Source organism: Convolutriloba macropyga, chromosome 3 (assembly GCF_964194025.1).
Source record: "Convolutriloba macropyga chromosome 3, txConMacr16.3, whole genome shotgun sequence".
Taxonomy (NCBI): domain Eukaryota; kingdom Metazoa; phylum Xenacoelomorpha; order Acoela; family Convolutidae; genus Convolutriloba; species Convolutriloba macropyga.
In genome coordinates, this window is record NC_134470.1 from 67,736,899 (window position 1) to 67,760,099 (window position 23,201).

At 34.0% G+C, this 23,201-nt stretch overlaps 1 protein-coding gene across 1 annotated transcript; it reads left to right on the forward strand.

Annotated features, from left to right (window-relative positions):
* The first annotated feature begins 761 nt into the window (after positions 1-761).
* LOC142337229 (tyrosine-protein kinase STK-like) lies at positions 762-22,554 on the forward strand. Its single transcript, XM_075386367.1, has 8 exons — positions 762-1,195; positions 6,233-6,450; positions 13,291-13,447; positions 15,502-15,672; positions 16,691-16,903; positions 20,215-20,368; positions 21,346-21,639; positions 22,213-22,554. The coding sequence occupies exons 1-8, from the start codon at positions 944-946 to the stop codon at positions 22,455-22,457; spliced, it is 1,704 nt and encodes a 567-aa protein (XP_075242482.1). The 5' UTR covers positions 762-943; the 3' UTR covers positions 22,458-22,554.
* The last annotated feature ends 647 nt before the right edge of the window (positions 22,555-23,201 follow it).

Genomic DNA, 23,201 nt, shown 5'->3' on the forward strand with positions numbered 1-23,201 from the left:
AAAACACTTTGAGTGAGAAAGCTGGAGTTAAAACTTAAAACTGTTTTGAAAAAACTGCTAGTGATCAAAAATTTTTACTGGCTTAGCGAATATTTTTTGCACCTACAAAGCTCGCTCTTTCTCTCTCTCATAAAACAATATGGACAGAAAACTACTCTCCATTATCTCTGTTCTGCAGTTTGTTCAGTCGATTGATTTAAACACTTTGTTTTCACGTGCGACATTGGCTTTTGTATCCTGTTATAAATACACTCCAAAAAATTATCGATTAAAAAAGACGCTCCACCAATACTATTTCAGTCTTAAAAATGGGTCGATTAATTCTGCTCTCTGCTATGTCTACTATGTCAGCTGTCCATTATTGGACATGTAAAATAACTGCTCATGACTGAGTGTATGTTAGACTACTTCTTTTCGAGATATCGAGTGATTAATGTATTGGAACGAGGCCACAAGCCGAGTGAAAGCACTAATTAAGAGTGTCGAAACCAGTAAAGAGTCTAATGTGCTTAATTTATAATTGTGCGTTTTTTTGCGTGCACTAGAATAGCTGTGGTACGAACAGACTGTCTGTCCTATAATGCTACCTATTATTGGACTGTTTACACAATAGATGGTATATTATTGGATAGTTGAGGTACGAGGTAGCTGTATTATTGGATCATTAACGTCATGTTCAGAGTTAACGACCAGTTTTGTTCGTAGTACTGCTGTAATAATGGATACAGAAATCAAGCATTCTAGATTAGAATACACTTGAAGTTTTTTGATGTCTTCTGCGGGTTTTCTTGATAGGCTGACCAAAGCGCGGATAATTAAAAATCGTCTTTAGTGAGCGGCTTGTTCATAATTTTTTCGTCTTTTTTAATTTTACAAATTTTTACGTGTTTTTCCTTAAAAAAATTTTCAAAATCAAACTTTCATAGATATTACTTTCTGCGAAATGGGAGGTGGCGCATCCCACAAAAGAGAGGAGAAAGGGGTGCTTTATTCACAAGCAGATAGAGCTTATGATCCCCGGAGGGACAAAGGGGGTGGTCGTCGGACTTCGACAGTGGATCCATCCCAAACACCATTTGCTTCGGTCGAAGCTGTAGATGACAGAGAGTTAAGCAAACGACAATTATGGGTCCCAATGCCTCGCAACATGCGCATTACAAGTGGAAAAATTTACATTGCACAGTTTGACTTCACGGTAAAAAAATCACATTGAAAAAAAAATGCACGCCCTACATTTTTATCAAAAAACGGATTTTTTCCGTTTGTGCCCCCAGCTTAGTGATTATTTGCACCCCCAGATGTACGTGCCATATTTTAACATAATGAATTACTATGTAATGGCACGTGCTCTGTAACTGGGGGAGCATAACGTACTGGGGACACAAACGGAAAAGAAAGAAAAAACTGGCTCCAAAAACAACACTTAATGAACCGTACCAGTCGTAATACACACACACACCACACACACACACACACACATACAAACACACACACACACACACCACGCATACACACAGTAGGCAAATTAACAGTATTTGGTCAAGCTAAGAATTAATTCTCGGAAAAGAAAGAAAAAACTGGCTCCAAAAACAACACCTATTGAACCGTACCAGTCGTAATAAGAGAATTAAACAATTGTTACAAAATTGCCTGGAGTGTAGTTAATTAGTTAAGTGAATAAGTGTAATTAAATATATTTAATTACACTTATTCACTTAACTAATTAACTACACTCCAGGCAATTTTGTAACAATTGTTTAATTCTCTTATTACGACTGGTACGGTTCAATAGGTGTTGTTTTTGGAGCCAGTTTTTTCTTTCTTTTCCGAGAATTAATTCTTAGCTTGACCAAATACTGTTAATTTGCCTACTGTGTGTATGCGTGGTGTGTGTGTGTGTGTTTGTATGTGTGTGTGTTTGTGTGTGTGTGTGTGTGTGTGTGTGTGTGTGTGTGTGTGTGTGTGTGGTGTGTGTGTGTGTGGTGTGTGTGTGTTTGTGTGGTGTAGTGTGCAAGCGAGTTAAAATGTTTAGTTCAATCGAATCATTTACGTAAAAATTTGCGGTATTTTAGAAAAACAAAACCATTCAAACTTCATGGGTGTTTGCCTGCATATAAGACAGTTAAAATCAATATTGTGAATTATAGAATTTACATTAAAAAGAAGATTACAAATACTATTTATGCTTAATATATTGCTACTCGAAAAAAAGTTGAGCATTGAGTGGGATCTACATAAAACGTACTGAAAGTTGCATATTTTGTTTCTGCTTAAAGTTAAAGGACCCTCATTCGAAATAAAATCAGAAGAAACCCTTTACATAAAAGAACGACCCCGGGTCAAGATGTGAGGGAAGGCGGTGGGGGGGGGGTAGGCGGAATACTTTGTAAAAATTGCGTTTAATGTACTGAAATTATGTCATATGTCAGGAATATGCTGAATGTGTTGAAAGTTTAAAACTAGGCGCTGAAAAAGCCAAATTGTAATGTTATCACCATAATTAACCCATTTTTTTCAACGATTCAGCACATTTTTCAGCAAATCTCTCACAAAATTCCAGCATTTCCAAAGATTTCTAATTCAGCATATTCAATACATTCCCCTCAAAATTTCAACATTTCAGAAAAAAATTCTCGCTTTTTTTAAGGAAATTGAGAAAGTTCTTCAACACAATTCTTACATAAACTCAAAATCTCAAAAGTTGTGCATATTTCTTGCATAATTTCAACACTTTAGAAAAATAGAGAAATTCAGCGATTTCAGCACACTCCCACATTCTTTAGACAAAATTTTCACGTTCAATTTTATAGCTCACTATTGCTTATAACATAGTCAACATATTAGCTCCTCCATCTTTTACAATTCTGAACAGCCGATAGTCAATCAAAAATCTGCGTCGTTTTTCGTATAATAGTTCATATTTTGGAAATGGAAAACAACTGGAAAGCGTCACACTTTCATTATGCGAACGGAAAAAAAGACAAATACACTTAATCCACCTGGTTTTATTCAATCAAATAACGGGGCAAGGTACTCCAGTGGCAATAATTGCTTGATATATCTTAATAGTTGGCTAAATGTTTAACTCTTTTGGCAATCTTCTTCTGTATGTACAAGCAAGAAATAATCTTAATTGCAAAAGCACACTTATGACAAAACTTTTGCTTGACCCTTGGAAAGTCCAAACTCCACAGGCGCTGAAATAAAATATATTTAAGCAAAAAATCTTTTATAAATATCCGGTTAATGTGTTAACACGGCTGAAGTTATGCAAGAAATGTGTTGAAATTTCAACACATTATACGGATAATTATGTAAGATCCAGGCCGAGGATTTTTGGCAAATTATGTTAGATAAGTGGTAACTAGCGTTAACAAGTTTAAAAAATCCACTGCTGTTCTTTTGCAAAATTCGAATGATCCTAATTGTCTATCTCTTGGAAAATTTTCATGCTGACGTTGCAAAAACTCTGTTAAAGCTTTTTTGAAAATAGTTTTGTTCTGCGTCGCTCTTACGTTAACGGGTAACTAATTCCATTTTTGCATGCTCTTCAAAATCAAAGATCTTTTACTCTGCTTAGTATACTTTTGCGTTCTTATTGTCAGCTGTGTTGTCCGTTTGTTCTGTTCTAACTGTAGGCCGTTAGCACATTTTTTAAATGTTTCCGATACTATCCTGTGATTCAAGTCTGTGTGGAGTTTTAATATACTAAACTTTGAAATAATTAATTCAGCTGGTAGGACCTGCGATTTGAGAAGAATATCACAACAATGATCGAATTTACGACGCATATAACAAACTTTTATGCCCCAATTAATCTGTCGTAATAAGAGAATTAAACAATTGTTACAAAATTGCCTGGAGTGTAGTTAATTAGTTAAGTGAATAAGTGTAATTAAATATATTTAATTACACTTATTCACTTAAATAATTAACTACACTCCAGTCAATTTTGTAACAATTGTTTAATTCTCTTATTACGACTGGTACGGTTCAATAGGTGTTGTTTTTGGAGCCAGTTTTTTATTTCTTTTCCGAGAATTAATTCTTAGCTTGACCAAATACTGTTAATTTGCCTACTGTGTGTATGCGTGGTGTGTGTGTGTGTTTGTATGTGTGTGTGTGTGGTGTGTGTGTGTTTGTGTGGTGTAGTGTGCAAGCGAGTTAAAATGTTTAGTTCAATCGAATCATTTACGTAAAAATTTGCGGTATTTTAGAAAAACAAAACCATTCAAACTTCATGGGTGTTTGCCTGCATATAAGACAGTTAAAATCAATATTGGCGGAATACTTTGTAAAAATTGCGTTTAATGTACTGAAATTATGTCATATGTCAGGAATATGCTGAATGTGTTGAAAGTTTAAAACTAGGCGCTGAAAAAGCCAAATTGTAATGTTATCACCATAATTAACCCATTTTTTTCAACGATTCAGCACATTATTCAGCAAATCTCTCACAAAATTTCAGCATTTCCAAAGATTTCTAATTCAGCATATTCAATACATTCCCCTCAAAATTTCAACATTTCAGAAAAAAATTCTCGCTTTTCTTAAGGAAAATGCGAAAGTTCTTCAACACAATTCTTACATAAACTCAAAATCTCAAAAATTGTGCATATTTCTTGCATAATTTCAGCACTTTAGAAAAATAGAGAAATTCAGCGATTTCAGCACACTCCCACATTCTTTAGACAAAATTTTCACGTTCAATTTTATAGCTCACTATTGCTTATAACATAGTCAACATGTTAGCTCCTCCATCTTTTACAATTCTGAACAGCCGATAATCAATCAAAAATCTGCGTCGTTTTTCGTATAATAGTTCATATTTTGGAAATGGAAAACAACTGGAAAGCGTCACACTTTCATTATGCGAACGGAAAAAAAGACAAATACACTTATTCTACCTGGTTTTATTCAATCAAATAACGGGGCAAGGTACTCCAGTGGCAATAATTGCTTGATATATCTTAATAGTTGGCTAAATGTTTAACTCTTTTGGCAATCTTCTTCTGTATGTACAAGCAAGAAATAATCTTAATTGCAAAAGCACACTTATGACAAAACTTTTGCTTGACCCTTGGAAAGTCCAAACTCCACAGGCGCTGAAATAAAATATATTTAAGCAAAAAATCTTTTATAAATATCCGGTTAATGTGTTAACACGGCTGAAGTTATGCAAGAAATGTGTTGAAATTTCAACACATTATACGGATAATTATGTAAGATCCAGGCCGAGGATTTTTGGCAAATTATGTTAGATAAGTGGTAACCAGCGTTAACAAGTTAAAAAATCCACTGCTGTTCTTTTGCAAAATTCGAATGATCCTAACTGTCTATCTCTTGGAAAATTTTCATGCTAACGTTGCAAAAACTCTGTTAAAGCTTTTTTGAAAATAGTTTTGTTCTGCGTCGCTCTTACGTTAATGGGTAACTTATTCCATTTTTGTATGCTCTTCAAAATCAAAGATCTTTTACTCTGCTTAGTATACTTTTGCGTTCTTATTGTCAGCTGTGTTGTCCGTTTGTTCTGTTCTAACTGTAGGCCGTTAGCACATTTTTTAAATGTTTCCGATACTATCCTGTGATTCAAGTCTGTGTGGAGTTTTAATATACTAAACTTTGAAATAATTAATTCAGCTGGTAGGACATGCGATTTGAGAAGAATATCACAACAATGATCGAATTTACGACGCATATAACATACTTTTATGCCCCAATTAATCTGTCGAATTATTCGCTGTATGTTTTTTGCTGACAATGTTTGTAAAAAAACTCCAGTGAATCACAAATGAGACAGGACTAAAGATTTGAAAACTTGCAGCCTTACTTACAAAGGTATATGGTTTCTTACCAGATATAGTGAGCGAATGGCGGCCGCCATTTTTTCTAAAACTACATTACTATATAATTACAGACCTGTAATTTAGGTCTGGGAACACACGGGTGTGTGTGTTCGAGTGGTTCTGATCGTAGCTCAATTTGGGTCTGGAACTCAACCTGGCTAGGCGACTTATTGTGCGACTTGAAGAACTCACCTCCTGAATGCTTATCGCCTATTCTACCACTGTACCACGATCCTTTGATTTCTAAAACCGCTGAATTCTTTATTAATCGGACACTGACATAAAAATATTTTCTTTCAGCGGCTGTCAGTGCATTTCTTACTTAATTGTCAGTAAAATCTCGGCCCGGGATTGTATGTGTGATTAGCAATTCTGAATTCGATCAGGGTGTTGACAAGATTCGAGACGATGGCACTCGTCTAGACTTGCCCTTCAAAGAGAACTCACAAGTACTGGTGAAGCAGAGAGTGCAGAAGACAGGGTGGTGGCTGGCACAGATGGAGAGACGCAGTGGATATGTGCCCAGTAGCTACCTAGACCCCAAACCCAGATACATTGCTGGAAAGTGCTACTTTCCAGACAGTAGTCCCAAAGAAATTGAAAGGTACGAGAAAGGTACGAGAAAGTAGTTTGTGTGAAGACTAATGAGGCCTCTGAGAAAAAATGGCATTAATCGAGAATATCGTTTTAAACACGTATTTTAAAATTCTGAAAGTCTGCAGTGCCAAAAGTTAAACAGTCTGATGTTCCGAGTTGCGTGTTTTAAGCAAGGTTACTGGACTTTGGATAAGAGACTTCGAAATTCTTGCTTAATATCTCGAACCGCTACGCGGTTGTTGATAATCTTCGGAAGATCTCAGTGAATTTAACCTAAACCTATATATAGTGATTTGAGATGTAGGCCAGAGTTTTCAAGTAACTCCAAACGACTCACGCAACCTTTCTTGAAAGTTACCTTGCAGTTACCTTGCTTGAAGTTTCAAAATCTGGCACTGCATAATAGAGTATTTGGCGTACTGGATAGATCTGGAATTTTGAAACTTGCAAAATACGCGTTTCGAACAAATTCAGTTGACTCTGCTAAAGTTACATTACAAAGTCTGGCAATGCTGGCTTTTATTATTCTAAACTTGAACCAGAGTGTTTGAGCGTTAACCAATGGGTGCTACCCGGACTTCATTTTTTAAATGATAACGTCAGAAGTTATAACGTGAAAAGATCCGACATCTGCATATAAAATTATTACGCTTACCATAAATATACGAAGATGTTACTAGAAAAAATTACTCAATACGATCGACTACCAATTCGAACGATAATGCACCAAATATTTGTTCTAATTTTTTAATTTTGTAACTGCAGTGATCTATATAGGACTCTTTTACAACTTTTGCAGCCAGTTAGTCATGTTTTATCAACCCCCCGCCCTCCCAAAAAAATTGAATAAGTCTCAATCGGAATCGAAGTCGTAGAAATAAGTTTGGCTAGTTTCCAGCAATCTAAGTGGATGTAATCATTTGGCAACAGCAATAATTTTGTATAACTCAACTCAGTTGACAGTTTTTACATTTCCTATGCTTTCAAGCACAGTTCCCGTTAAAGTACTTTAATATGGTTGCTTTTTGCACTCCATTTCTTTTCATGAATTTTTGCATCAAAATATGAATTTTAACAGCGTTTTCAAAAATAAATCAGAGAGTAACTTTTCAAATTACATCTTACCGAATGTAGCCTTTTTCGTCTTTGTCTGCTTTCATGGGACGAGACCAAACAAAATTGGATAGTACACACAAATAAACATGTAAAAAATCATATGCGAAAGCTTAAAAAAGAACGAACCACTAGTATCTCAATAAAATATTCAATTTACTTCGTAGATGAAAATAACTCGCGCCAGTATTCTTTTCCTTGTTTTGCACAAAAAACGTTTCCCGAAACGCGAATATGAATTTTGTAACTTTAAAATGTGAGAATTTTTTTAAAAGATTAATTTTTTATCAGCTGTTACACTGTAGAATTTCTTCTGAAAAAAAAATACACGTTGAAAAATCTTATTTATTGATTCTTACACAATAAAGACTTCTTGGAACCTGTTTTAGAGCAGATCACTATTGGTTTGCGTAAAAAATAAGCGAATAAAATTTTAAGAAAAAGTTTGGCATAAAAATGGTGAATTTCGTGATGGAAAAAGCAATTTCTGGCAATGTTCTGTTCCGTAAATTCTAAGTTAAATGGTCTTCATCCAAAATTTAATTACGAGCCTGGCCGTTTTGCATTTAGTAAAGAAAAGGCGGGTTTTACCAAGAACGAACGTCATAAAAGACAAATTTTCTTATCTTCATCTTATTTTCATCTTATCATACTGTTTCTCGGATCAGATAAAAAAAACCAACTGTTAACTTTTATCAATTTTCACACAACCCGAATTTTCTTCACCAGGCTTTTTATTCCGTAACACCTCATAAAAAGATTTATTGTTGCTTAAGATCCTCGAAGACCTTACAAAATGATACTTGTTTATCGGGTCTTAAGCCATATAATTCTGCGAAGTAAATTGAAGTATTGCTTTTTCGACACAATCAAGTAATAAAATTTCAAAATCATGCCGGTTAGTACCTTGCAAAAACAGTTTGTTAGTAACTCATTAACAGTCAGAGAAAATTATAATAAAATGTTATTTGCTGAAAAAGCATGTCAGGTGTGCATTTTTGTGGGTACATAATACTTGTGCCCCAGTGCAAAATGTTACATAATGATGCACAATGTAATTGTAATAATTGTAAGAGCTAACGGCGAATTGTGCCTGGGAGGCAAAAACGGAACAAAAAAATTCCTGAGATACAAATCCAAGTATTAACTAAATCATTCACTATCAGATCCATTACAAGAATAATTTTTGATTGCCAACAAAACATAAACCAAAAAAAGAAACAAAAGTAAAAGAACTTTATTTTGAAAAAAAATGTGATTTTTGTGTAATTAAGTGTTTTATGAGAGGTCAAGTTACATGCATTTTGGAATCAAGTGGATTATTTTGCAGCCAATTAAACAAATTGAGGAAACACGTCTTTACCACAAAATATTAACGACCAAAAAGCAGAATGAACATGAAACTTTGTAACAAAAAATAATGTCAATTTATGTTTTGTTGACGGACTTCAGGAATTCTGTATCTAATGAGAGTAAAAGACAAGACGAAGATCTTAAATTCCAACAAACTCAAATTTTTGATAGACGCAAGATACTAATTTTAAAACAAAAAAAGTATTCATCAATTGATTCAAATAATTGCATCTATACATCAGTAGAACAGGTATTGTTTTTTCGAGTCAATCAATTAAAAAAAATTCAAAACCATGCCCGTTAGTAAATTGCGAAAAAAAATTGATAGTAACTCATTAACAGTCAGAGAAAATTATAGTAAAAGTGATTTGCTGAAAAAGCGTGTCAGGTGTGCATTTTTGTGGGTACATAATACTTGTGCCCCAGTGCAAAATGTTACATAATGATGCACAATGTAATTGTAATAATTGTAAGAGCTAACGGCGAATTGTGCCTGCGAAGCAAAAACGGAACGAACAAATTCCTGAATTACAAACCCAAGTATTAACTAAATCATTCGCTATCAGACCCATTACAAGAATAATTTTTGATAGCCAACAAAACATAAACTAAACCAAAAAAGAAACAAAATTAAAAGAAATATATATTGAGAAAAAGAGTGATTTTATTGTAATTAAGTTTTTTATAAGCGGTCAAGTTAAATGCATTTTGGAATCAAGTGGATTATTTGGTAACCAATTAAAAAAATTGAGGAAACACGTCTTTACCACAAAACATTAACAATCGAAAAGATCAATGAACCTGAAACTTTGTAACAAAAAATAATATCAATTCATGTTTTGTTGACGGGCTTCAGGAATTTTGTAACTAATGAGACTAAAAGACAAGACGAAGGTCCTAAATTCCAATAAAATGAAAATTATGATAGAGCAAAAAAACCAATTTTAAAACAAAAAATGTACTCATCAATTGATTCAAATAATTGCATCTATACATCATTAGAACAGATATTGCTTTTTCGATTCAATCAAATAATAAAACTTCAAAATCATGCCAGTTAGTACATTGCAAAAAAAATTGATAGTAACTCATTAACAGTCAGAGAAAATTATAATAATAAGTAATTTGCTAAAAAGCATGTCAAGTGCGCAGCTTTGTGGGTACATAATACTTGTGCCCCAGTGCAAAATGATACATAATGATGCACTATCTAATTGTAATAATTGTAAGAGCTAACAGTGAATATTGCCTGGGAGGCAAAAACGGATCAAAAAATTCCTGAAATACAAACCCAAGTATTAACTAAATCATTCACTATCAGACCCATTACAAGAATCATTTTTGATAGCCAACAAAACTTAAACCAAAAAAGAAACAAAAATAAAAGAAATTTATTTTGAGAAATACAGTGATTTTTGTTTAATTAAGTGTTTTATAAGCGGTCAGTTACATTCAATTTGGAATCAAGTGGATAATTTTGCAGCCAATTAAAGAAATTGAGGAAACACGTCTTTACCACAAAAAATTAACAATCAAAAAGAACAATGAACATGAAACTTTGTAACAAAAAATGATGTCGTTTTATGTTTTGTTGACGGTTTTCAGGAATTCTGTATCTATTGAGACTAAAATACAAGACGAAAATCTTAAATTCCAACAAACTCAAAATTTTTGATATACGCAAAACACTTAATTTTTTTTAAAAAAATGTACCCATTAATTGATTCGAATAATTGCATCTATACATCAGTAGAACAAGTATTGCTTTTTCGACTCAATCAAATAATAAATTTTCAAAATCATGCCAGTTAGTACATTGCAAAAAAATTGATAGTAACTCAATAACAGTCAGAGAAAATTATAATAAAAGTAATTTGCTGAAAAAGCATGTCAAGTGCGCAGCTTTGTGGGTACATAATACTTGTGCCCCAGTGAAAAATGATACATAATGATGCACTATCTATTTGTAATAATTGTAAGAGCTAACAGTGAATACTGCCTGGGAGGCAAAAACGGATAAAAAAATTCCTGAAATACAAACCCAAGTATTAATTAAATCATTCACTATCAGACCCATTACAAGAATAATTTTTGATAGCCAACAAAACATAAACCAAAAAAGAAACAAAAAAAAGAAATTTATTTTGAGAAATATAGTGATTCTTGTGTAATTAAGTGTTTTATGAGAGGTCAAGTTACATTCATTTTGGAATCAAGTGGATTATTTGGCAACCAATTAAAAAAAATTGAGGAAACACGTCTTTACCACAAAAAATTAACAATCAAAAAGAACAATGATTATGAAACTTTGTAACAAAAAAAATGTCGTTTTATGTTTTGTTGACGGTTTTCAGGAATTCTGTATCTATTGAGACTAAAATTGTATCTATTGAGACTAAAACTCAAAATTTTTGATAGACGCAAAACACTTAATTTTTTTTAAAAAATGTACTCATTGATTGATTCGAATATTTGCATCTATACATCAGTAGAACAAGTATTGCTTTTTCGACTCAATCAAATAATAAATTTTCAAAATCATGCCGGTTAGTACCTTGCAAAAAGAATTTGACAGTAACTCATTAACAGTCAGAGAAAATTATAATAAAAAGTAATTTACTGAAAACACATGTCAGGTGTGCAGCATTGTGGGTACATAATACTTGTGCCCCAGTGCAAAATGTTACATAATGATGCATTATGTATTTGTAATAATTGTAAGAGCTAACGGTGAATTGTGCCTAGGAAGCAAAAACGGAACAAAAATTCCTGAAATACGAAACCAAGTATTAACTAAATCATTCACTATCAGACCCATTACAAGAATAATTTTTGATAGCCAACAAAACATAAACCAAAAAAAGAAACAAAAATAAAAATTTATTTTAAAAAAAATAGTGATTTTAATGTACTTAAGTGTTTTATAAGAGGTCAATTTACATGCATTTTAGAATCAAGTAAATTATTTTGCAGCAAATTAAAAAAAATTGAGGAAACACGTGTCTACCACAAAACATTAACAATCAAAAAGAACAATGAACCTGAAACTTTGTAACAAAAAATAATGTCAATTTATTTTTTGTTGACGGGCTTCAGGAATTCTGTAACTAATGAGACTAAAAGACAAGACGAAGATCTTAAGTTCTAAGAAACTCAAATTTATGATAGACGCAAAATACTTAATGTTAAAACAAAAAATGTACTCATCGATTGATTCAAATAATTGCATCTATACATCAGTAGAACAACTGCTTAAGTTTGCCAAGAACTATCAAAAAATAATAACAAAACTGAAGAAAAAAACAAAATGGAAGTGAAATAGTAAAGATCTCTCTTAAAACGGATCAAATACTTGACCGCTAACTTTCATTTTACTTTACAAAAACAGTTAAACATATTTACTCTTATATTTTGCCGATTTTTGCTTTCCTTGGAATTGCTGCGTGATTGAAATTACTCATTCACTTTGGTTTCTCATTGACATCATAAGTCGAAAAAAGTGAGCAGCAAAATTTCTGATTTACAATCCAAACAAAAACTGATTTACAATCCGAACAAAAGTTCAATCCGAAATTACAATCCAAACAAAAGTTGCTGATTTGACAAAAAGTTGTGTCTGTATGTTTTAGGCATGTACTGCATGTACTTCCGGCAGTTCTAAACACAATGGGCTACAAAAAGCATGTTTGACAACAGTTTTCATGAAAAAGGCTAAATAAATCTTATATAAATCAGCCAAAAAAATTTTAGACAAAAGAGTGGAATCAAACAGTTCAGCTCTCTATCCTTAGAGGTAGAACTATTAACACATTAACAATATTAACATATACTAACATAAATTGGTGAAAATTGGGCTAAAATTACGGAAAATGTGGAAAACAACACAAACTCGCTGAATGTTCACAAAACATTGAACCACAATGAGCTTTTCAATGATGCCACTCATGTCTTGCTACGTCGCGTTGGTCAGAATTGACCGAAAAAAAAACAGGTGAGCATATAGTTCATGCCCCAAATAAGTGGGGTGGGAAAATTATAGGGCTTGTCTCATCTGTTACTAGCCCCTGTTTAACCCTGTTTGTCTACCGGATAGTGAAAAACTATATAAAAACGTGTTGCGAAATTTCCGTTCGTGATACCTGGTAAGTTTTGGTTCTACAGTTGGAAGTGGTAATTTTAATTACGCCAAGAAAAAGAAGTTGATTGAAAAAACTGATGCCTATGCGGCGTGAATTATTTTCTCAAAAAGTAGAATGAGAAAACCATGTTTGAGCAAAAATTTGCTTTACCGCTTCTTTTTTACTCTTTTTTTGTGTGCGTTTTTTCACTGACTTGTTCCTAAAAGGTCCAATTTCATTCCGAGTTATTTCTTGATCTACAGTTGTCTGGCAGACTGTGCAGATGGACAGTATCTGATCAGAGATATCAAGACGGATGGAACAGGGGAGGTATTTGACAACATGGATCTGGCTGTCAAAACGGAACACAAAGTGGAACATTACCTCATCCACGCCATATTCCAACTGGAGAGAAGAAAGGTCCACAGTTATGTCACCAATTCCTGAAAAAATTAATCGGCAACATTTTCCGTCTGCCCACTTTCTTCTTTTACACTGAAAAACCTGCAGGTAGATTTTTGTGAATGCAAGTAGATTCAAAAAAAGACGCCCCGCAATAAAATAAGTTTATTTCTGTTTAACGCAAGAATTAAAAGCAGAAATAATAAAAAAATCCAAAAGTTTCTCAAAACGTTTTAATTAATAATAGCCAAAAGCAATAACGAGTTTATGAACTGGTCTCAAACAAAGTTTGTATCATTTACTTAAATATTGTAGTTTTTTGAAAATGATTTTTCGCTTGACCGATTGTTTTCTGACACATTTGACTTTTCGTCCTCAAAAATGCACCGAGAGCGCATTAAGTGGCTGAGCAGTTTTCTTAGGGCCTTACGCCTTGTTAGTCTCTAAGTATGTGATTCACAGAAACTTTTTTCAGGCGACAATTTCAAAGTTTGAAGGGCGGTTTTTTTCTTAAAACTTTGACCCCCCCCCCTCATTCATCACCCCCCCCCCCCTCCACCTTCCACCCTCTTCCAATATGGCGATTTTGAACGCCTCTCGTCCAGTTGTCCCAAAACCCTATCCCTCCATTCGCCTGAACCCCCCACCCGCTCACCCACCCCTAATGCTAGCATCCCTAAGCCAACAATGGCTACTACCTCAGCCAACCTTTCGCCGGTCGTTTGACAGCAATTCACCCATGTTAGTTGGTTATGTTTATTGATTTCGTCGTGACTTTTCTACAATTGAAAAATACTTACTTGCAACGGACCGCAGTTCGTTTTTTCTAACGATATGTTTGAACAATTTGATGATTTAGAATTAAAAGTTGAGTGATAATTTAGTTACGTCAAAAGAAAGAATTGGATTGAAAAAAATCTCGTGCCTATGCGGCTTGAATAATTGTCTCACAAGGTAGAATGAGAAAACCATGTTTGAATAAAAATTGCTTTTTAAAACATTTTTGCGTTTTCACTGTCTAGGTTTTAAATAGTTGTCCAAATTCATTCCGAGTTATTCCTTGGTATTTATTGTTCGGTCAATGAAAATTGTTTCTTTGAACCGTAGTTCAGTGCTTGTTCTGCTATATTTTTTAAGGTTCATTGTGTTCCTCTTTTTTTACCGGATCATGAGATCACACACCAATAAATTGATCATTATTCTATGCGTTTCAGATTAGATCAATTAAGTGATCTGAATTTGCGTAATCTAATTTAAATCTAAGATGAAAATTTTCAAATCTGCTGGCTGTGCCTGTAAAGTTATTCCCAAAACGCCATTCAATCAGCATTTTTTTTGGAAAACACTCAATATCTAATTTCTGGGAATTATCTGCAATTTGATATAATTGTTATTAACGAACTGCAAGAAAACTGAAAGTAATACTTAGTGTAATTTCTTCACAGCACCTAAAGATTTGTTTTTATTTGGGAAAATTTACATGGTAAATCAAGAAATAAATGGTTTTAAATTAACTGATTTGTTAAATAGTCTCACATACAATATAAAATGCCTGCTCATGATTATCAACCGGGTTTTTATATTTTCAGCTCATTTTTGTAGTGATTAAGAAGACATAAAATAAATGGCTGGGAAACAAAACAAGAAAAGTTGTACAAATTATCCAAAAACTGACCTGGTTTGGGTGTTTGTTTTTTTTCGACAAATCATTTGAGGATTCTTTATTTTATTTTTCACAAAATCACATAAATGTATATAATCATATCAAACTAGCAAGAAAAATTGTATAACAAAATAAATGAAATTTCAGGTTGTATCCAGGATTTTTTCCGATGGTTACGTCATGGTATGAACGAATTATTTATAGGTTGCAAATAGACTTCCGTCAAAGAATGCGCTGTAACAATGATTCTTTTCGCTTTCTCGATATCGTAAGATAGTACGAAATTAAGCAACATGTAATTGCAGCTAAGTTTCAATTTTTGTCTTATATTCAAACAATTTGAAATGACTTGCTACTATCAATCATGCTTATGCCCTAAGGACTGCTTTAATAAAATGTGATGTTTTAGTTTAAGGAGTTCTACTATATAGACGAGCGGCACTGTTTCGACTCTCTATCCAAACTGCTCAAGCATTACTCTGAGAACGGAGGACTGGCTGTCAAGTTGAACCACACCTCCACATTTCACAAACCACAGGAGACCACAGACAGATATAATAAAGACAAAAAGTATTCCAATGTTAGTCCAATGTTGTCTGTCTAAAGTGGTGATTTGAGTAAATTTTTTCACCATTGATGGGAAAAAACATGAAAAATCTTTCTTGTTGAACTCTTTGAATTATGTTACTTGATTCCCGTATCGAGATTTTAATCAGAAGAATCTATAACACTAGAGGGACTTTCTGTAGAAAAAAAAATTTACCTCAAAACTCCTGAAGTATTTAAAACAGCTCCATCATTAATACCCCCACCCGCGCCGAGGTTTCACTCTTAATTCACCTCTAAAAACGAGAGGTCAGAGTGGAAGGCAATGTTGCGCTCTTTTAATTCACTCGTATAACACTTTCGTGCGTGAGTGGAAAAACATAAGTGTTGGAAAAAAGAGAGTAAAAAATGACAAGATTAATTTGACTGAATGGAATTTGTGACGCACTGTAAGAGAGAAAAAATTGAGAAGAAATTGTAGTCGTGAGTTCAAAATAAAGTGGGTAGGTAAAAAAAAAACTTTTCATTCCTTCATTCCAACTTTTATCACACCTTTCCACTCTTTCAACATTTATTAAGCGGAGAGCTTACATTGTTAAAATTTTAAAATTCCGTCTTTTCATCTCTGTTCCCCGTTATCTTCCCCAAATATCCCGGGCCCGGGGATCTAAAGTGGTTTTTATTGATATTTTAAACTAGGGTGAAAGCGCATTAACTTTTTCTATAGTGATGAGCTGATTCAATTGCAGCAAGAATCTTTAAGCTCAGTGATAACTTGCAATATTCTTGCAGCAAGATTACTATGTAAAAGTTTGGCGGGCAAGTATGTTTTAGTGCTCTAAAATGTTATGCTAAAAACACTTTAGAGCCAAAGTGACAAACTTCTCGCCTCTAATTGATTTTAAAAATCGGCGACATTTCGAACCTATGGCGAGGAAAACGGAAGATTTAGGATTTGCAAAGTTTTTCAAGATCTTAGACGTTCTTTGCGAGGGCTCATACACGCAAAATCAAATTGAGCTCTTTATTAGACGGGTGTGATCTATTTCCAGACCTCGTGGGAGTTGAGCAGGGAGAAGCTAGTGCTGGAGGAGAAGCCCCTGGGGGAGGGGCACTTTGGGGAGGTGTACAAGGGAAGGTGGATTGAGAGGGATAAGAAGACCGGAGTGGAAGATATCCTCACTGTGGCTGTCAAGACACTCAAAGATGCCACCAATGAGCCAGAGGCATTCAAACAGGAGGCTGACGTCATGACCAAAATAAAGGTCAGTTACCCAGGCGAGAATGATGATCAAACTTCAAATATTATATATACAAGGTGACAGATTACAATAATGAATTAGAGGAAATGCGTTAAAATTGGCAGAACCCTTCAACGCTGTTATAGGATCTACTAAATTTATTTTCTTGAAAATCTTTGCAAGTATGTTTGTTGCGGTATTACATCCGGCGCATAGTTACGAAAGAAAACAAAGAGGCTCGTTAATGTGTGTCCGCAAATAATGTCGCGCCCGGCTCAACCACATTGTTGCTGACTTAATTGTCCGCCAAATGATGAAGAGATAGAAAACTTTCAAAAATCACTTACTGTTCGAAACTAATTGTTTATCCATTTGAAAAACTGCTTTAAGCTCCCTATAATATACAAATGAAACAAAAACTCCATAGAGAGCCGATTATAGCCATTGAGGAGAGTAAGAGACAACGACCAAGCCTCAATCGCTATCCATTTTTTGAAAAAGCTTAAAGAAAAGGTCAAACGAACATCAGATTCAAAGTTAACTAAACCAAATGACTTGCTTTTTACCAGAAAACATAAGAGAACTGTCTTTTTATACTAATTAACAAGTAGACAGAAAACAAAAACGGTAAAGTCAGAAAAAACGTTTAGACTTTTTCAAAAAAAATTTAAAAAGCCATGAAAGCAATTAGCTATCCACTGAAATCATTCAATGGCTTCGTTTACTCCTTCTTGCAAAACCATTGAGAAAAACCAAACAAAACAAATAGAGGCCAAAATAAAGAAACTTTTTCGATATTGCGAGAAAACGGTGTCGAAGCCTACAAGAACAAAATCTATTCACTAATATTAATGAACATAATCAATTGCGCCTTATTTCAACGTCATTAATGTTATATGCGACCAAAAACATGATGATGTGACAAAACAGCAAAAGAAAGTTAAAAAAACTGGAAAATGTCAAAAAATAGAAATTTTATGAAAATCTCGTAGTATCAACGCCCAAAAAATTTAATTAAATAAAAAAACTAAGACTTCATTATAGATCACATGAAAAAATGCGACATCTTTGTTTCATGAGACTACGCTCAGAGATTGTAAAAATAAGATTGAAATTGGCAAATCTCAAAAACTGATCAAAAAGTTTTCAGTTAATGAATTCTCAATAGTTCAAGCTGTTACTGCTTAGGAATCCCATTGTACATGTCAAATTGAGACTAAGTCAAAAGTCTACACACTAACACTTAATACAGGCAGAACTCGAAATTCTCAAAAATTTTTATGCAAATGATGTTGAAGTTAAAAAATTTTATTCATTTTAAGTATTCTGCATGTTCATTGATCTGCCTCTTGCATCTAATTTTGAACTTTCAATATTTGACGTTTGATTTGAAATCGTTAACACAAAACACACAAAAAAACGAAAAAGGCAAAAAAAATTCAAAACATTCAGCAGCCCATTATAGTTCGAATATTTTTTGCACTATAAAACTCCACAAGTAGACCAAAACTGATCTTGCTCCCACTGTTTCGCCGTTGAAACAAAAATGTACCAAATATTACCCAAAGTGTTGCGTTTTTTATCAACTGAAAGCGTCAGATAATTTCTTCAGGAGCTCCCAGATACCGGATTAGACATTCGATTAATTCGATTTACCCATAACACTAAAAAAGAGCGTCAAATGGCCAATCTCCTGAGTTCATCAAAAACTTATGAAAACAATTTGTCGGATCCATGAAGACCATAAGCTTTTTACAAATAAAACAATTTTTTATTTGGACCTTATTGGAATATAAATGAAGCTCAAGTTAAATGAGTTGTCAAAAAAAATGATTTTGTTCTAATTGGGGTTAACAAAATGCAAAACAAATATTTTAAAATATAAATATTGGCTTAGTTTACCAAAACAAAGCTAAAAAGTGGACAATTCCAGCACTTTTTTGCCGGAACCGGAAGCACAATTAGCTCATATCTGAGTAGACTAAGACTTTGTCCGCAGTTTTCTATCTGCACCAACGGTCAGAATGGACAAATTTGGCCAAGTAGGCATACTTAATGCCATTTTTTTTTTTACAAAAAATGGAGAAAAATGCCGAATTTTCTAAAATGTCCCTGAACATTTTGCAAAAAAAGGGTCAATCAGTTCACCAACTCTCTTCTATTGTTAAACGTAAAACTGATGAGACTATTGATAATAATTTCAGCATACTTCATCAAAAATTGATCAAAATTTGCGCAAAATTTATGCAAATTGTAAACAAAATGCAAAAGTTAGGCTAACGTTCACAAATCTTTAAGCCACCGTAACTCCTCAGAGAAAACGAAATTCGGAAACATCTTTTTACCTTGACATTCTATGTTTGACGAGCTTTTTTGATAATACTCACAACCCTGTACGATGAAATAAAAGGTCGGCAAAAATTTACTGAATTAAAAAACCAGTTGATCATATAGTTCCTCCCCCACTAAAGTGGGTCGGAACAATAACTAAACGTTTTCAAAAGTTATTCAAATGGGGGGCTAGTGCCTAACTTATGGGCAATTTAAGAGTGAGGCGCTAGCAGAAAAGATCCATTGGTTGTTTTAGTTTTGCACTAGAGGTTATTCTGCTAGTTAATTGCGCCAGCTTGGACATTAACAAATTTACGTTGACAGTCATATCTTAATTTAAAACATGGAGAATTTGTTGAGCATTCGGCCAACAATAAAATTTCTATATTTTGATACATCTCCCATTTTCACTAGTGCCCTTTGCTCGTACTTTTATATTATTCAACAGCACAATTACGTTCACCAGTAAATTTAATCACTAAGATTTTTCATGTCGATGTCTTCCAAAAACATCTTCGCACATTATAATGGAGTACAGGTAAAACATTCCCACAATCATCGTTTCTGTTTAGCACTTTTGTTTTTGAATAGATAAAATTATGATAAAGATCCCTAGCATAGTCCTTAACTTTGAGCCTCAAAGTCGAGGCTTATAATAGACCTTTATCATAATTTTTAGCTTTATCAATGCATCAAAATCATTTGTTTTCGCAAAAAACGGTCAGAGGTTTTCTAGTGTTTCTGATTTTAGAAAAAGCAAACCTTAGATAAAATTTTTGGGAAAACTATTTTGACACTCGTTCAATTCAGTCGAAGACGTTGTCTTTTGTTAGTCGAAATCGTGGAAAGTAATATAGTGCAAACAAAATTTGAGAGCAACCAGTGAAATCTGGCCACATTTTTTCAAGGTCGAATATCCGTTGCGGATGGTCAGCTTATTATGAAGACAGTCGTTTCACAATTCAAAGCCTTCGATAGAGATAACTCTTTAAAACATGTTTAAGCACCGGAACCTGGTGAGGATATTTGGAGTGTGTACTGAGACTGCACCCATTCTGATAGTGACAGAGTACTGTGGGGGTGGATCTCTATTGACATACTTGAAGGGCAGCGAGGAGGGACAGAAGTGCTCAATGAAGAAACTCATCAAAATGATAGGTGTGCTCATTTAGATCTAACCCCCCCCCCCCCCCTGTGAACGACGAAAACTATGTTTTCCTTGCCGTGCGTGAACTAACTAATGCTCCCTTAGTTTCTAATAATAATATATTAAAAGTTAGTATAGCCTAATAAATTTTGAGATTATCCATTTCATTTTATATACGCCATTATAAAAAAGGAATTGAACTGACCGAAAGGAAGAGTTAAAAAATATTCAATACAGACAGCGACCACCATCACCACCTTATTGCATAAAATATGTGTGAAATACAATTTATCAGTTAGAGGCCACACGGCACGTTTTTAATTGAAAGCAATTGTGTCACAATTAGGTTTGAGGTCAAAATATATTTAAGTGTTTCAAGTACCAGATCCAAGATCATAGTTTTTTATTCAAAAAACTTTCATAACTATGTAAAACCGTATCTGAATGGACGTCAAATTTTAAAATCAAAACCGCTGATTGCAACAAAAAAATTAGTACGCGCAGAGAATGAATGAATGAAAAATTTCGGTGCGTTTTTCTTATAACAGTCCAAATAATGGATTCCTGATTAATTGCTCTCAAACGAAGGTTGTAGCAATTATATTAGTCCTGTTGGTCTTTTTTTCAATTTTACCAATTTTTCGTCTGACGCATTTGACTTTCGTCCTCTGACGAATGTTTGTCCTCAAAAACGGGATAAACAGGTAGCGCCTAGCGTGCATTAAGTGCTCTTAGAGCCTTTCGGCTCACTAGTCTCCAAATATGAGATTCACAGAAAGTGTTTTGGAGACTTATACTTATGGTGTGAAGGACGGTTCGTAAAGGTTGAACCCCCCCCCCCCCCCCCCCGCAGCGCCAACCGTTCGCCGGTCGTTTGAGAGCAATTCACCCGACGCCAGTCGGTTATGTTTATTAACTTCAGTTTCGGTTTTTTTGACAATTTACCTGTCCAACTGTTATCAACCAATCTAACAAGCACTTTATTTAGGTCAAATAGCGGCTGGGATGATGCACCTGGAAAAAGTGAAGATTGTCCATCGGGATTTGGCTGCTCGCAACGTGCTTTTAACCGATACCCTCAAGTGCAAAGTGTGTGACTTCGGTCTCGCTCGATACCTGATACCAGACGACGAGTACATTGGTAACAAAAAGAGCAAGTTTCCTATGAGATGGACTGCAATCGAGGGTCTCACCCAAACTAGGTTTACTCTCAAGTCAGATGTGTGGAGTTTTGGAGTTTTGTGTTTCGAAATCACTTCTAGAGGCGAAGCACCGTACAAAGGTTAGTACACACAACAAATGTTTTCTGCAGTTCAAAATCTTTTAAATATCACAAAATGAAAGAAATTGTTTTGTTCAAAAAGGCTGCAACATCACCGATCCATGAGAAGAGGCGTTAAAAATCAATGGAGAATACTCAATTCAATTTTTGCCAAAATGACAAAAATTGGCATGAATAAAGGAGTAATATTGTTGCGTTTCAGCATGCAGGAAAGAATGCTAAAGTTTCTTGAGCATAAATCATCACAAAGTAATTCAAGCAAGTGATTAATTTAATGTTGAACAGCAACAGCTCCTTTTAAGAGCTTTTAGCCCACATTTTACCCAATTTTGAGACAAGTTTATTGATCATAGGAGTTACTGATAAGACTTTTGAAACTTAAAGGAGAATTTACGAGTTACGAGTTACGAGCAATTAGACATCTTAATAGTATCTCCAACATAACCATTTATTTTCCATCATTTTCTATTATTTGCAATGAAAGGTTTTTTAGGATGACCGTTATTACCTTTTCGTAAGTGATTTTTGTCGCATAAAGCTTTTTAAAAAATCTAATTTGCCTACTGTCTATAGGCATAGAGACGAAAAAGATCCAGGAGATCCTGGAGAAGGGATACAGACTTGAGAAACCAGAGGAGTGTCCACAATGGCTCTACTTGATAATGAGTAGGTGCTGGAAGGAGGACCCACACCAGAGGTACAGTTTCAGACACATCCGAAAGTTGATCAAAAAGCACTACAAAAAACACTGCAAGAACGGCTCAGAACTAGATGCTAGTAAAAGTACTGCCAACGCCAGCAGCTTTTTCAGTCACTAAGACCAATACTGTTTTATTCTTCATTACAATTATTAATATTATAAACATTGTAAATGATTTGATGTTAATTAAACCAACAATTTACTATTAGTCTTCAGTGACAATTGTTCAGATATGCTTACAGACTTTTAACAGCCGCAAAACGATAGAGAGCCTATTATTTGTCTCATCATAGTGTTTTGGTTTCATTATAGCTATTAATGGTTGCCATTTTGTCATAATTCAGGCACTCTCTTCTTACGACTCGAAGTGGAGCCATGCTGACATATTTTTTAATCAATTGGTTGGTTGCGAAACAAGATGTAAAAGACAATGCCTAAGTCTATGCCTAGTCAACGTAAAAGTCTATGTTCAGGTCAGTTTTTGAAAAAAAAGAAAATCTTGTGTGAAATTTTTCTAGTAAAAAGCAAAAAACAAATGAGCAGTATTTTTAACAAAACTTTTCAAAGTTTCAGCTTAAAATTTATTAAACAGAAATTTTTGCTCATAAATTTGAATCAAAACATGTAATTTGAAAGCGTTTTTGACATTTTAGCATTTATAAGACCATAAATCCACATTTGCATTTCGCCTTTTAGACGCTTTTTCGTTTCAACGTTCTTTTGAAAATATTAACGGCAGCAATTGGTTATTTTTATGTGTTGAGTTAAATTTGAGTTGTTTAGAAGCGTTCTTAATTGTTTTTGATACAGAAATTGATTTAATATAAGTCATTTTTAACTTATTATTGTTGTTATTGTTGTT